General features: G+C 48.9%; 7 protein-coding genes and 1 non-coding gene across 8 annotated transcripts; 3 read left to right on the forward strand and 5 right to left on the reverse strand.

Moving 5' to 3' along the window:
• Positions 1-83: 83 nt before the first annotated feature.
• YALI1_E29535g (uncharacterized protein) lies at positions 84-1112 on the reverse strand (the record flags this gene model as incomplete). Its single annotated transcript, XM_504365.3, has 1 exon — positions 84-1112. The coding sequence occupies one exon, from the start codon at positions 1110-1112 to the stop codon at positions 84-86; it is 1029 nt and encodes a 342-aa protein (XP_504365.3).
• A 2116-nt stretch (positions 1113-3228) lies between these two features.
• Positions 3229-5766, forward strand: YALI1_E29557g (uncharacterized protein; the record flags this gene model as incomplete). Its single annotated transcript, XM_504366.3, has 1 exon — positions 3229-5766. One exon carries the CDS (start codon positions 3229-3231, stop codon positions 5764-5766), a length of 2538 nt encoding a protein of 845 aa, XP_504366.1.
• A 198-nt stretch (positions 5767-5964) lies between these two features.
• Positions 5965-6852, reverse strand: YALI1_E29586g (uncharacterized protein; the record flags this gene model as incomplete). Its single annotated transcript, XM_504367.3, has 2 exons — positions 5965-6171; positions 6667-6852. The coding sequence occupies 2 exons, from the start codon at positions 6850-6852 to the stop codon at positions 5965-5967; spliced, it is 393 nt and encodes a 130-aa protein (XP_504367.1).
• A 1382-nt stretch (positions 6853-8234) lies between these two features.
• On the reverse strand, positions 8235-8699 carry YALI1_E29611g (uncharacterized protein; the record flags this gene model as incomplete). The annotated part of the gene is made up of 1 exon (XM_504368.3): positions 8235-8699. The coding sequence occupies one exon, from the start codon at positions 8697-8699 to the stop codon at positions 8235-8237; it is 465 nt and encodes a 154-aa protein (XP_504368.1).
• A 524-nt stretch (positions 8700-9223) lies between these two features.
• Positions 9224-10081, forward strand: YALI1_E29617g (mitochondrial 54S ribosomal protein mL46; the record flags this gene model as incomplete). Its single annotated transcript, XM_504369.3, has 1 exon — positions 9224-10081. The coding sequence occupies one exon, from the start codon at positions 9224-9226 to the stop codon at positions 10079-10081; it is 858 nt and encodes a 285-aa protein (XP_504369.1).
• Positions 10082-10501: 420 nt separating this feature from the next.
• YALI1_E29642g (uncharacterized protein) lies at positions 10502-11722 on the reverse strand (the record flags this gene model as incomplete). Its single annotated transcript, XM_504370.1, has 1 exon — positions 10502-11722. The coding sequence occupies one exon, from the start codon at positions 11720-11722 to the stop codon at positions 10502-10504; it is 1221 nt and encodes a 406-aa protein (XP_504370.1).
• A 594-nt stretch (positions 11723-12316) lies between these two features.
• On the reverse strand, positions 12317-14714 carry YALI1_E29665g (uncharacterized protein; the record flags this gene model as incomplete). Its single annotated transcript, XM_504371.2, has 2 exons — positions 12317-14074; positions 14592-14714. The coding sequence occupies 2 exons, from the start codon at positions 14712-14714 to the stop codon at positions 12317-12319; spliced, it is 1881 nt and encodes a 626-aa protein (XP_504371.2).
• Positions 14715-15381: 667 nt separating this feature from the next.
• YALI1_E29678r lies at positions 15382-15453 on the forward strand. The gene has a single exon. It is a non-coding gene; the product is annotated as a tRNA-Thr (tRNA).
• Positions 15454-15610: the final 157 nt, after the last annotated feature.

Consider the following 15610-nt stretch of genomic DNA (forward strand, 5'->3'; position numbering starts at 1 on the left):
TGCTATCCATAACCATTAGTATTACATTACTCATACTCATCAAGTACCCGTCTCATGTCGCTCAGTAGACTTTCTCCGCTCGTCTACTCCTTCTTTCTAAACTCCGCCTGCAGCCAAATTCGGTACATTTTAATCCGTCTCTGTCTGTTGACCATGAGTCTTCGGTCAGTACCGACCTTGACAACTTCGAATCGCTCTCCGAAAATATCATGCAGTTCCTCCTCGGTAAAGAAGTAAACTCGAGTTCCGTCACCTCGAATGTAAAAGTTTTCGTCGAGCAAACGGCCCTTCTTGAACCGCAGCTGTGTGAGATCGTACCGTCCGTAGTCTCGGAACAGGATTCGGCCCCCGGGCTTGAGAAGCCGGTCGACGTTCTTCATAGCCTGTTTCCACTGCTCAGGTGCCAGAGCAGAGAAAACAAAGATCATTACCACAATGTCCACAGAGTGTTCCTCAATACCCTCGGGCAGGTTGCCTTCAGGGTCAGCCAGATCCCACACAGAAGCGCCGGCGTGTTTGGGGTCAAATTGGTCGCTCTCTCGGACGATTTCAACGGCTCTTCGGGAAAAATCGCAGCCGAAAATACGCAGATCGGGGTTCTCGTTGGCACCTAGAACAGGGAACATGGTGTTGCCGGCTCCACAGCCAACCTCCAGAATGGACACAGGACCGGCGTCGGCCTTGGTAGCCTCGTATAGAGCGGGGAACTCGACTCGCAGCCACTTTCGGTCCTTGAAAAAGTTCTCCTTGTTGTTCTTGTAGAAAAGATCCCAGTATCGGGCTGGATCAGCCATGTATGCCTTCTTGTCGAACTCCGTCACGGGTGCCTCCTTCTGCTTGGCGAGCTTCTCCTCAGCTTCTACACGCTGTTCCTCGCCCCATTCCACGTGATCCCAGGCATTGTGATCCCACACAGACTCCTCGTCCTTGAGATATCGCTGTCCAAACTTGTAGGGCCGGTCTCCTCGGGCCTCTCGGCTGACCGACCAATCGGGCTCGGGTGTTCCAGTTTCAGAAGGAGCTTCAGAGTGCACCTCTGCGGGAGATCCGTCTCTTTCTTCAGTCGACATGGTGAGACGGGTGATGTTGGTGGTGGTTAGATCAGTCTGCATTAATTAAATTTCACTTTGGAAAATTTCAATTAAGCTCGACCAGAATGGGGTCAAGCAGAGTCTCAAGTGTATAGTCAAGTAAATTAGAGGTATTAGTTGAGATGGAAGACCGAGGTTATGGAGACTAAATACGACAATGTACGATTGAAAGTGTGGACATTCAACTTCAAGGGAGTTCTTCCTTCTTCAATGACGCTGATTGAAACTACTCTACTCCAGTTTCGTGTGTGATTATCTGCTTCGGCCATAGTCCACCACACCTATACAGTTTGTAGTCTCGATTGGTACCTGTATGGTGTACAGTATGTACTGTACATGTACAATACTACTTGTACGGTAGTTGTAGGAGGTGTTTAGGGAGGTTCACAGTGCCACACCCGTGCGTTGAAAATGTCATATATATGTCAGATGGTTTCAATCTGCCATTACTACGAGTATGCTATACTCGTGCTACTAGCAGCAAGTTCTTGTGAAGACAGACTCGGTCTCTGCACTGTCTCTGCACTGTCTCTGCACTGATTACAATGAGTATCGTAGTGTTGAAAGGTCCACGGAATTGATATTAAATAGCCCTTAGCACCTCTCCTGATTCAGACCTTCTGATCAGCCATCCGAAACAGCCTCACATACTGCAACTACGTTAACTCCTTGCTACTTATGTCCTTGTAAATGCCTACTGTAGCCACCTGATACACCTTGTTTCTATATCGACCCTAAAAGAGACAAAAAGTGGACAAAAAGGGAGTGCCACGGCTAAGCGGGAGTTGTACTTCTGTTTGAGCCGTGTCTCATTATTTAGGGCGTTGATATGGTCGATTCATACCCATTATTATACCCAATCTGAGTCTGAGCAACGCGCACAATTATCGTCGTTGGTGGGTGAAGCGCATGCACGAGAGACATATTACAGAAGGACGAGGTTTGATGGATTGCTTAGTGGAATATTATTATATCGACGGCTTTGTGAAATATTATGTCTATCAAAGGGGGGGGGTGGTTGTGGAGACAATGGGTAGTGGAGCCAACTTGTCAGAACCAAGTGAGACAGCCCTTCAGACGATTGGACAAACTATGGGTTTGACAGTGGTTGGTAGACGACTAATTTCCCGTTAATCGGACATCCAAGGTCCGAAAACCCGTTGGATCATCAGATAAAACCCCTCATGCCTGGTGCCCCTCATTTTGGGTCTCCTCGTACGCCCCTATTGGTGTTCTAGCTGGCCCTTCTGGGAGAGGCTTCACTTGCCTTAGCGCCCCTTTAGCTTTGGGATACCAGCCTTGCTCATTAATTTTTTGAGAGCCCGAGTCTAACTGCAAAGCCCGGCCTGCGCAGGACAATAGACCGTCTGACATATGAGACAACCCCAGGGCAATCCAAGTGGTAGGAATTGCTGTTTTAGTGCAAATATGAATATACTGTATATATATTTTTCGTTTACGTAGGACATACGGACACATTAGTGTGCGTGTATGTACTGATTCTGGGTACTCTGGACTGGGAGCTAATAGCATTGGACTCGATTAGTTTGGTAACTTACTGTAGCAATGCCCACTGCATTTGTAGGATGGGTTCCAGCTCAACTGCCCCACTAATCTACGACGTAGGGGTCTCCGTTGGTCTACCGTTGCTGTACGTGCGTTTGCACTCTCATAATTAATATACCAGGAGTAAGACAGTGACGCATCTCCACTCAACGGCATCACATGTGCATGTCAATCCCAATTATCTCCGAGTCCACACGTCGATCACGCAATAAGACTCGTCTATCGACCGGACCTCCATCGCCATTGTTGTCTTGCCTTTTTCCCTGAGTGCCCTTTTTTCTCTCCTGTCCAGCTCTCCAGCCAGCCCCATCTGATGCACCCTCATGCGTCACCATGCACCCGGAGTCTAAAGCTGCTGATGGGGGCTGAAAAGCGCAGTTGGGACGCACCAGCACAAAGAAAATGTCCCTAAAAATCCGTATCAGAGCATTAGAGTTGTTAAATGGTCGGCTGGTCATAGAGGCAAGAAGCAAAGAGCCAGAGACTCCCATATATATACTCAGCAGCCCGAAGATGAGAAATCTTTGTCACCACACTCACCCTGTAACAGTCACTCCTTAACGCCGCCCCCATGGGCAACACAAATTCAACTCTGCTCAATAGGGAGGAGGCAGAAAAGGCTCTCTTTGGAGACGTCACTGCCCCTCCGACTACAACCATCAACCCGACACTAAAGACGCCCCCTTCACCCGCTCTTTCTGTCGAACAACGATACGACTTCAACAACCGACTGACGCAACTGCAACAGCTGATCGAGTCCGACACCGCGCCCGCTTCGCTCAAAAAGGTGCCCCACCTCACCAAGGACCAACAGCGTATCCTGCTGCGAAAATACATGCATCGAGAGATCTTCACCGTCCATCAGGGCCCTGCAGATCTCCCCTCAAATCCCCACGACGTCACCTTCAAGGAGACCTACCTGGTTCACCGAGATTACAAACAACGATCTAAAAGCGCTCATGTACCTCGTTCGGAACCAGCCATTCGGTCTCCTGTTGAAGAAGATGACATTCAAATTATTTGTGAACGACGCCTAGAACGTCCTGGAAGTGACTCCCTCAGTGAAGCTTCCTTCACCTCCGCCTGCTCGGAGAATGCATACTCTGAACGAGACTTTGAGCCTCCGCTTAGTCCACAGAGATCTCCTGACAAGCTGGACGTCAGGCCCATGAGACGAGGTTCCACCCCAATCCCCGAGGCTCTTTTGCTGGGACAAGGACGAGGCCATACCCAGAGCCCCATTCACACTCAGCAGCATCACGATCACGTGGCTCATCTTCAACATCATGAACTGCACGTTCATCAGCACTCAAGAGGATCGTCTGCCGCTTCTGGAGATAGTCTGAATGTTCCCAAGCAGCGAGGACGAAAACAGAAGCGGTCCTCTGACCCCAAACCGGATCTCAGGCCCCGATCAAAGTCCGATGGACACGCTCTGGCAGCATCCATGGTCAGACTCACACCCGACGAACACCTACTTGCATACCCGTCTCGAGAAGCGTCACCCGACCGATTTGACGGCACTTGGGGCTCCCCTGTTCCCCAGCAGCATGCTCAATTCCCTCACGAGCCTCATCATCATTCGCATTTGGCTCATGAGATTCCCATTCTGCCCCCTCCCATGGAGTTTGAGCGGTCTAGAGCACGAGCCAAGGAACTCAAGCAGAAGCAGACAGACGAGTTTGTCCAGGAGAGTAACAACGAGCCCTCTGAGTCTCTTCCAATGTCCAAGACCATGCCCACCATTACTCTTCCCTCCATGCCCTCTTTGCCTACAAGCATGAGTCTTCCCAAACGACACTCTATGCCTGTGCAGGCTCCCAAAGCTACAGCTTCGGACATTTTTGAGATTCCAGCCGTGCCCACTACTCCTGCCAAAGAAAAGTCAGAGAAGTTGTCGCTCTTCAAACGTCTGGCTCATCGACGTCGTTCCATGACCGAAAAGGCTCCCCCGCCCCTCTTAGTCGACGAAAAAGATCTGGATCTGACTCTCACGATCCCTGCCATTCCCATTTCCGCCCGTAAGATGACCTCCGAGCCTGAAGACTCGCCCCTGGTAGCCAACAGACTATCGTCTATCACTCGTCCCAAGACCCGGCCGGCAGCTCAGCCCAGAGCCAAGAGCATGTATGTCCCTCGAGAGACGCCGGTCGAGTCTCCTGATGGAGCTTACCCGTTCCAAGCTCGTGGTAATGAGATGTCCAAGCACATCAACGACCTCTCCAACGCGCCCTGGAGTCTCTCTAATGTTCCCCAGCTGTCTCCCGAGCGATTTGTGCAGAAGCGAACTGACACTGCTGGCAGTTTTGGTTCCATGGAGGAACTCAAGCGGACGAACACTGTCACCAACGGTGGTCACATTCTGGACGCTGGTATCCCTCCCAAAGTGCCTACTCATAGATCCCTGACCATCATGTCTCAGAGCAGTGGCACTTCTTCCGATGACTATTTTAGCGTTGGTTCACGGTCTCCTGAACTTTCTTATTCTTCGGTTATCGCTCACTCTCAGCAGCAGCAAGGAGGATCCTCTACTCCTTCCCCTCCTCACTCTACGGACATTTACACTCGAAAGTGCTCGTACCGACGGCCCAAGCTTCAGACTCGAAAGACGGAGCCGGCTCCGATCACCGTGTCTACAGTGGCAGAGGTCGAAACGCCACCTGTATCACCTGAAGACGATGCTTCGTACGAGCAGGAGATTGAGGAGGAGATTGCCGCACGACAGTTCATGCTGTGTGGCTACAAGAAGTCGTCAACCAAGCTGCAGGTTGTTAACTGGCAGAAGGACGCGTTCATGAATTCTTCCACCACTCTCGGTGACCTTTCCCACACAGGAACAGACAATTCCCCCCCTTCTGTGCCTCCTCCCATGCCCTTCATGATGCAAAACAAGCAGCGTCAGACTCCCCGAAAGTACCACAAGAAGGGTGGCTCAGATGCCTTCTCTTTTGAAGAGGAGTTTGCACAGGAACAAAAAGAACAGAAAAAAGAGCAGCCTCGGCTTCCTGAGCCTCAGGTATCTGCTGCTCAACAGACTTACCTCGATCTGATCAACAATGATGACATGTGGGACGATCAGGGTAACGATTATTTCAATTTCTGCAATTAGCCGCAACCGTGGTGACGGCGAAACAGTATAGTATTTATATAGCATATGCATTTTATCCCTACGTTGTCTTACCGTTTCTTGTATGCACAATCACGAACTGCTTTTCTACCTAATATATATTGTTACATGCTTTGTGAGTTGCACTCACGTTATTTTTCTTGTCTGTCTTGCCCATCCATAAATAATGTCTTCTTCTACCTAAGCAGCAAGGTGGGGAGGAAGCAGAAAGTTGGGGATGGAGTTCTTGATGAAGTAGGTGTGGCCGCAGTTCTCGCATTTCATGGTGCCCTCCACAATGCAAGTCTCGATAAGTAGGGAGTGCAGCTCCTGGAGCAGACCCTGGTTTCCCTCAGCGAACGGCTCGTCGATTTCGGGCTTGACATCTGGTAAAGATTCGTTTCCGAGCTATAATTAGTATTGAAAGGTACTTGGCAGTAGGTCCCTCATAGGAAATGTAGACGGTAGGCAACTTTTGTACACGACATAAATGCAGCCTGTACCAGTCTATGAACACCGACCATTTAGTAGAACATTTTAGAGACAGTATAGACGGTATGTTAGACTTCGTAGTCCGATTTAGACACCATAAACCACGTATAAACGTCCTATGATGTCTGCTGCCGTCTCAGAGCTGTCTGTCGTAGTCCATCCGTTGGCTGTGCGGCTGCCTTTGAGACTGCTTTCGACCATCTTGGACGTCTAGACTCCACTGACGGTTCAGAAACAGCCCGTATACATTATGGAAAGTGTCGAATCCGCCCGTCGACAACAGCACTCTCAAAGCGTCTGTTAGTTGCACAGGATCAGTCACACGCTCTCCTTGATACACCTTCATGTTCTCAAAGCTCTGTCACCGTTCCTATACTCATAATTCCGCCTCATTCCACCTCTTATACTCACATCGTTTGCGACCTTGACAAGAGCAGCCCAATCTATTCTCTCAAGCATGCTGACGAGAAATTCGGGATCGAACTCAGCCTCCTGCTGGACCATCTCCAGAGCAGAGAAGGTCAGAGGAAAGGCGTTTCCGGAAGAAACACATTGCTTGGAAGCACACTGGACGAAATTGCTGGTGAGGAACTTCATGTTGACGAGATGTTTGTGTCAGTTTTCGAGCTGAAGGTATCGCCAATATCGCTATCTCCTGGTATGTATATTTTTGAAAAACATCCAAAATAATTTCTGCCCTAACCCTATTTTGGGAGGTTTGTTATTAAGCGATTTGGGGATGAGGCAGAAAAGAATGTTGTAGTAGCAGAATAAAAGCTCTTAATATAGTGAAATTTGGTCTAATTTTGAAGAGCTGGAGTTCCTCTTTCTAATGGTATAGGTTATAATAACAACTGGTTTATAACTACCTGCGTACTAGCCACAACAACTATAGGTGATTCCAATGAGCCAAGATGTCTATGGTGAGATGTTTATATACTTCATAATTGTCCCCCCTCTTTAATTCATACATCCATTGCCTTTAACAACTCTCTAGAGATCTCGCTCCGACTCGATAGTAGTTTGCACTGTAGCACATCTGTGAAACTCTAAGTTGGCAACCCTAACTACTAAATTACCCGGTAGAAGGTACATAAAAATCTGTGCTGTCTTGATCTGACTTTCTTCACTCCACACTTTTTGGAGCGGAAAACGACGGAATCTCCGAGTAATAAAGTGACACGGAGGTTAGCTGGCGCTACCTGAAGTGTCATCTCGTTAATCGGTCTTTTTGTCGGTTTCCAAGGTGTCTTTCTCTTCGACTGAAAGACACCACCCTTTCTCAAATGGTACGTTTTTGATGATGTTGGAGGCCACGAACGCGTTCGGAAGATGATGCAAAGTAGGGTGAGAAGGCATTTCCCTTCCCTGATTAATCCCAATCCTCTAAGAAGCACTGACGTTTGCTTTGTTTGTGGCATCTTTTACATGTCTCGACTTCTCTTACTAACTTCAGGTATGTTCCACTGTGTTTGCAACACCTTTAAGGATGAAAAACTTCTGTCAATCCCCTGAACTGGATTCCGCAATCAAGAAAATAGGTTTCCAGGATATGACGATTCGTGTCGCCTGATTTTAAACATGGCATCTCTTGTCTTTGTTGTTCCCTACTAACCTTAGCTATAGTAATCTATCCCTTAACTACTTTCTGTGAATGTGTGTGTCTTAAAGCTATTGCTGTCTTATGAGTGTAAGCAGTTGTATCGTATGAACCAGTATCCAGTACAAGTATCGTCTCTGGCGTGTATGATTTTATTACAGGTCCAATACATACATCTTCCCATAGATCGAGAGCTCCAAAGGTAGATTCCATCGACACCTTGGAGGTTGCATTCTACTTGTAGTACGTATATATCAGCTACCCTTTTTCGTTTGCAAGTACAGTTTTTAAGTCTCTACACAACCAAACATCATCTACTCTACAGCCAGCGTCCAAACACCATCTATCAATCTATACCTCGCGTTCTACCCTGTCATAACTACACCCGCTTGATATCCCACTTAACATCAGTGACGGACACCTCCTCACTGTTCTTCTCGTCGTAGTCAAACCACTCGCCCTCGGATAGATCCATCTCCTTGAAAGGTGTGCCAGACTCGCCCTTGCACTGGAAGTCACCGTCGGCTCGGAACTCCTTGAGCTCGAGACCTCGACAGTCGATCTGCAGAATCTCGGCGGGCTTCTTATCGTCGGCGTTGAGAGTTTTGCCTGTCTCGGTGAGGGTGGCAGACGACTCTCGCTTGCAGAAGCGGCACTTGAAGACGAAGTTGGCGTCTCCTCGACTGCCGCTGATGTCGCTCTTGTCCTGGGCGTTCATGGTGACCCAGTTTTCGTGGACCTCATGGCACGAATTGCACTCAATTTTGAAGGAGAACTCGTAGGGTAGCGTGGGTCCCAACTCTGTGACTCCCTGGAGCTCTGCGGAAAGAAATAGACCGAACATCGTGTCCTTCTAGTTGGTGTTGATGATCTAGATGTCGAAAGCGCACCCAAAAGTTTATACGCGGAGGTGTGATGTGATTGAGTGTAAATAAGTGTATGACATACTGGCAGTAATGGAGGTGTCAGATTGGAAGAAACAGTAATGAAATGTTGTATCCAATCTGAGTCTCTATGTTAAAATCTCTTTCAGATCCACTTATTACCTATACAAATATCGTGTGTTGTTGCATGGCTCACTTAGTGCTCAGCTGACTATACAACGCTGACGAGGTACGATCGTTGTACTCGTTACATAATCATAAGACCACTGGACCGCTGTTATTCTCAATACACTATTTCTAAAAAACGGAATATTCTACACTATGTGTGATATGCCCAATACCACATCACACTCACATTTTCCCTCCTTCATTTTATACCACATTGTCGCATCGTTCTCCTCCTACCCTAACCTTGTGAAATTTCAACCGCCAAAAGTTTGCACTGCATACGCTGTCACGATATATCTCACCCGCCATACTCAAGATGATTCGGGCTTTTTCGACAAAAAGCACGGCGTGGAACGCCGCCAAGGAGGCTGTTGCAGAGACCTCCGGCAAGAAGGCCGGACGTCTGACTGCCGAGACCCGGGCCAACATTTCCGGAGGCATGATTCTGTCTCGAATCCCCATCGTCACCTCCGAGCCCACTCCCTTTGCCAAGCAGTACTACGAGTACATGGATGGTCTCAAGCGCCGAATGATGTGGACCTTCCCCTCGTTTCTTTACTTCAAGCGAGGTACTCTTGCTGAGCGAAAGTACAGAGAGCTGAACAAGATCCCCACCCAGGCCCGAGACGGAGTAGTGTACCCCGAGGGTATTCCCGATGTGGTGAATCACCGAGAGCGAACAATGCCCCAGAAGATCGCCGTGCCCACCAAGGACAATGAGGGCTCTCGAGGCGCCAAGAAGGGCACCGAGGAGGGCGAGGAGGATGTGATCAAGCCCAACTCCCGAATCACTGAGGCCGACAAGCAGAACGACGTCAAGTCACTGGAGCGAAAGCTGGACCGAACCCTGTACCTACTGGCCCAGACCAAGAACGGCTGGCGATTCCCCTCGGTCGTTATCAACGAGAAGGAGACCATCGATGAGGCCGCCAAGCGAGGCATCCACGAGCTCGGAGGCCCCGACATGAACATCTGGAACGTGTCGCACACCCCCGCGGGCTTCTTCAAGAACGGCGACAAGCGAGAGTTCTACGTCAAGTCACACATTGTCCAGGGCGAGTTCAAGCCCAGCCGGGACGTGCAGGACTTTGCGTGGCTCACCAAGGAGGAGATCCAGGCTAAGGTCGACGACCAGTACTACCAGCAGCTGCATCCTCTTCTCAACTCGGTTTAAACTGCATCTGTCGACCGACCAACTGAGACCGCACACGAGGAAAAGACTAATGTATATATGTGTATATAGGGGGATGATGATTGAGTGATTGAATGAGTGTACGAGTACTTGTAGTGTATGTTGGTACATTATGACTGTAACATATACCGTAGCTAGCTGTGGTGTTTTAGTGAATGCAATCCGGTTCTAATATTATACTACATACACTTGTACTTGTACCTATACTTGTACTTGTACTGGTTTTATATTCTGTGCTGCAGACGAGGGTGTGGGAAATCCAGTGACTGTCGCACGCTCCGATAGCTAATCAGTATCTGTCAGTATGAGGGCTCGCTGGTTGCTCCGGTGTCATCCTCTCTTTCAAATCTGGCTTTAATGACTAGAGGATTCTTGTCGCACATGCCAGCCCGATTTCGGCATCTAGTAACCACTCGGCCTATTACCTCCTACAGTAATCACATTCAGACCCGCAACGTCCCCAGAAAATGCCAGGTTGTACTTCACCGGGCTCCATGCCACCACTGGGAGCCCTGTCCATCTCGGACGAGAAACAGCATGCACAAATTTTCCAGTGTCCACATGTACAATGTCCACAGGGATATCGTTGTTGTCATACCCGACGGCAATGTAGTCTCCATCATGCGAAAAATCGAGAGAAACGACCGGTTGGTCGTGCTTGGACAGTGTCTTGACACATACCAACTCTTTGGTATCCCACAACGAAACAATGCCTTCATTGCCACCCACAGCAATATAACGGCCTTGAGGATCAGGTTTGACACAGTTCGCGGCTGTTGTGTGTCCTAGAAGCTCAAACAGAGTGGTCACATTAGACGTGCTTAATGATTGGGAAGAAGTAACCACCTTTTCGACCTCTTCAGAAGTAGCAGCAGTCTGGAGATTCAGCTTGAGCAGCTTCACCACACCAATTCCCATTGTAATGGCCATGACAGCAGTTGTGTTTGTCCAAGTTGCCGCGAAAATTTCGTAGGGAGATTCCTTGTATGCAGCAATGGGGTTTCCAAACGCTTCCATTGCACCAATGGCGATCTTGGGTGCCCCTCGCGATCTTTGCGAGTCCTTTCCTCCATTCTGACGTCCTCCGATGTTTGTGCTGGGTGCTGGTTCAGCCACTTCTCCGTTGAAAGAAGGCGCGTACCACAGGATCGCATTGTCTCGTCTTAACACCGATATGTACCGACCACAGGGAGACCACAAGCAGGCTAGATTGTCGGCTCCGGTGTTCACGGATGCAAGCAGCGTTTTTGTTCTTGTGTCCCACACCTTGAGAGTTCCGTCGAGACTGCAAGTAGCGAGCTGATCGGGACTGATGGGAGACCATGCCAGGCCCACTACAGCCTTTTGAGACTTGCTTGAGGAGTATGGGATTTCTGTCGACGTGTTGACCTCGGTATTTCCGGCAATCCATACCCGGATTCGCGCATCGCTGTATGCCACGGCAATTCGAGTACCTGTACTGTTCCAGGCAATGTTTTTGATCGATGACTGTGAAGATGAGGATGCAGAGGAGCCGCCCTGCTTTGAATCTTTTTCTTGGTAAGCAACAACACTCTGGTTCTTGAAGTAGGTCTGCGCAGATCCCACTGGCAGCGATTGCTGAGTGTTGATTGGTTTGCTCATGTTGTCGAGGTACGAATTTTGGAGATGTTACTGCACAGTCAGATATTGGACGTGAACTCTAATGAGGAGCCGAGATTTATATATAGTATGTATTATGTACACGTTGATGGAAATTTTGAGGGGTTGCTTAGTATTATATCAGTTCATTTTCGTTGTAGAATTAGCCTGTTGTCAGTAAAATACTTGGTGAAATCTCTTATCCTGAGAGCCACGTTCTCAGAGCGCCCAGATTATACCTGTAAGGTAATGTACGTAGGACTGCTGGAGCCGACAAGAGACCCTCTCAAAAAGAAGCGCAATTCTAACAGAATTACAACGATGACTTCAAATCGAGGTTTAAATTAGTCATCTAAGTGGTTGTTTTTTTTTTTATGTTTTTTTTTTATTTTTTCATCCTTTTTCTTTTCATTCGTTCAGGACATCTACATCTTGACTGGTGTATAGGCATGGGAAGATTATCGTGACTTCAAACCACGTAACGGGACAACTACAACAAGCCTGTATAAGTGCTGTACATCCCACATACAACTCAAAACCTTTAAATATCATAATCATTAATCTATCTATACATTTTTTCCTCTCTTAGTAAGCTATCTACTGCTGAGGAGGAAAGCCACCCATGGAAGGGATACCGTTGGGGAAGAGAGCTGCCAGAGCCGCGTTGGCGTCCATCTGGGCAGCGTTGACTTGTGGTGGAGGAGCGGGAGATCTGATGCCGACAGGAACGTGGTTGGCGTTGCCTCCGTAGCCTCCTCCTCCGTAACCTCCTCCATAACCTCCTCCGTATCCACCTCGGTCTCCTCCGTAGCCCCCACCTCGGCCTCCATCTCGTCCCCCATCTCGGTCAAATCCTCCGCCCCCTTCTCGATCAGGGAAGGAAGATCGGGGTCCATTTCGGCCACCGGCGTTGGTGGGCATTCGCTTGGACTTGGCCTTGGAAGAAACGCCGGTACCAACCTCGATATCGGGCTCCTCGATACACATGCCAGGAGCCACAGGGACTCCTCCAGTGCCTCCGTAGGGAGCAGAAACCACCCACTTCATGTCTGCCTCGGTAAGCGTGGCAATGGGGATGACGGAAATACCGGTCTGGTAGTTGGAGCAGTCTCGAGGACCGAAACCGACACCCCATCGGGCTCGCAGAGTGATACTGCCCTGCTGGTTGAGTCGGGTGAAGTTCTGCAGAACGGCCTCGGCCTCAGCTCGAGTGTACATTTTACAGAAGGCGTGCTTTCGCTCTCTGTGCATTACCAGCGACTGGGTTCGGCCATAGGGTCGCAGAATGGATAGAAGCTCCTCGTTAGTGGTCGACATAGTCACACCTCCAATGAAGATAGTTCGAGACAGCACCTTGATGGTTCCAGGAGGCAAAGAGTTGTCGTAGGTGACCTTCTTCTCGGTGGGAGGAGGAGCGTCGTCCTCAAAGGTGTCGGTTCCGGGAGGTTGTCGGTTCTGGTTTCGGCCTCGGCCAAAGTCCCGATCTCCTCCTCGGTCTCCCCCTCGGTCTCCAGAACGGTCTCGGTAGTTTCGGTCTCGTCCGAAATCACGGTCTCGGGGATCTCGGTCCCGGGGGTCCCTGTCTCTGTACTCTCTAGAACGGTCTCGGAAGTTGTCTCGGGGATCTCGGGGGTCTCGGGGGTCTCTCGACGGAAGGTTCCAGGCCTGGTTGACATCTCCACCGGGCATGGTAGGAGGAGCACCGCCAGACTGAGCCATGATCATCTTGAGCACATCAGCAGCAGCATTGGGGTTGGCAGCGGGTGCGGGGGCAGGTGCGCCCGCGGCAGCGCCAGCGTTCATGCTAGCAAGAGCCTGCAGAATGGAGGCTGTATCAGTAGGCACGGGGTTGGAGGCAGCGGGAGCAGAGGGAGCAGCACCGCCAAGAACAGCGGCCAGAGCAGCAGCAGCATTGGCGCCTCCAGCAGGAGCTGCTGTGGATCCAGTGACAGGGGGCTGGCCCTGGTTAATGAGATCAATCAGCTGCGAGGGAGGAGACTGCTCAGGGGTCTTGGACATACTAAAGAAGCCCCGCATTCTCTGCATGGAGTCAGGGGGGAAAGTTCCAGCCTTCTGCCAAATCTCCACCAGCTTGTCCAGCTTGTCTCGAGTGTCGTCAGAGGAAGTATGGTCTACACACTCTCGAGCAGCTCTCTCGACAAACTCAGAGATTCGGAAAAGACCCTTGGCATGGGAGCCGTCGGGAGCTTGGGGGTTCAGAGCATGGCCAACCTTCTTGTTCTCCTCTTGGTACGCTCGAGCAACGGCATCTAGAACATACATGGCTCCAAGCTTGTGGCTCAGAGGAGTCTTGTTGAGATGTCGCTCAAGGATGGGAATGAGAGTGGATTCCATCTGGGTTAGTAATACGTTGGGGAAGGGCTATGGGGTACCATGATCTCGTAGGTTACGGTGGTTACGATAGTGGTTTGAGATGATTTGAAAACTTGGGGAGCCATCTTATCACCATATTGGAGTGTGACAAGATGTTCGTTCACCCTCAAACCAGATACAATGGTACAGTTGCAACGTACAACTGATTACTGTGTACGTGTTATACTGCGCGCGCGTGTTTTACTGCAATGAAAGCAAAATAACAGTGTGAAATAACGGTGATTTTTTTTGTATTGTAGGTGTGGCAGCCGGGTCGCCATCTCCACTTGTGTAAGAACAAAATAAGGGTATCATTTGTTAATGTTCCGACAATAAGACACATTGATAAATAGACACTGGACAAGCGTGTCAGTTCATACGATAAAAGTCCCTGATATCACTCGTGTGTTGTCGTCATCATTGTCACCGTTGCGTCTCACCTCCATATATACCATACGATCTACCGGTTGGTCGTCACAAAAGTCAGGATAATACTCACATCAACGTTCTTCATGGCCAACTCTCGAATTCCGTTAATCTTGGAGCCAGACACTCCTGGAGCCTTTGCCACCAACATGGATGCCAAAAGCGCCTCGAATTCAGTTTCCACTGCCGAAGACATTTGTGTTTGTGTGTGTGTCGTGATTTGTGTGTTTAGTGCGTGTGTCAAAGCTGGGGGCAAAATACTGTACTACAATAATACCACTTGATACGATACGAGTACTGTGTTTGTGTTGTCGTAGAATGTTTTGCTGAGTGCTGAGATGTTGTGTGGATGAAGGAGAGTGGGTTGCGCAAAAACTGGTACCATATTGTAGTTAGGGTTACCCGGCCGGATTTAAGGTTACATAGGTTGTAAGTCATATGATGTGAAAGTGTCATCGTGGAATATAGAAGGATGTTATGGTTGCCCTGTTTGCCAAATTTTGACAGGCTCCTTATATACTACGTTGAATTTTTTGTATTATCAAATCTATTTATGTAGCTACTGTACATGAGTCTCAATGGCACTTCAGATTTTTTTCTTTTAACTCAGGTAAGAGAAGAATGTGGTATAAATTTGAGCCCAAGAGGGAACCATAATCATGCTGTACGGAAAGTTGTATTGTCCTAACTTCTGGTCAGAGCTTATTCTCACAGTATAATAAACGTCAGAAAAGGCTTAAAGATGAAACAGTCAACAGATACATCATTTTGTGCTTTTTTAACAGGTTTTTTTATTCTAGGGAACAGATTATGAGTTCTCGTGTCAGGACTCCATGGCTACCATCCTCAAAAAGTTTATAGCCGCCTTCGTGGCCAAGTGGTAAGGCGCAGCACTAGTAATGCTGAGATCATCAGTTCAAATCTGGTCGAAGGCATATATTTTTATAATTTTTGAACACAGGGTACACTGCCGGTTACCAGTACTTGAACCACTATATTACCAATCAATCTTCTTTTACTCACTCACACTACTGTACAATTTATGCACATGATACAGTAGGTACAGTATGTACCGTACATACAGCTCAAATC

The sequence above is a fragment of the Yarrowia lipolytica genome, chromosome 1E (genome assembly GCF_001761485.1).
Source record: "Yarrowia lipolytica chromosome 1E, complete sequence".
In the NCBI taxonomy this organism is placed as follows: Eukaryota; Fungi; Ascomycota; class Dipodascomycetes; order Dipodascales; genus Yarrowia; species Yarrowia lipolytica.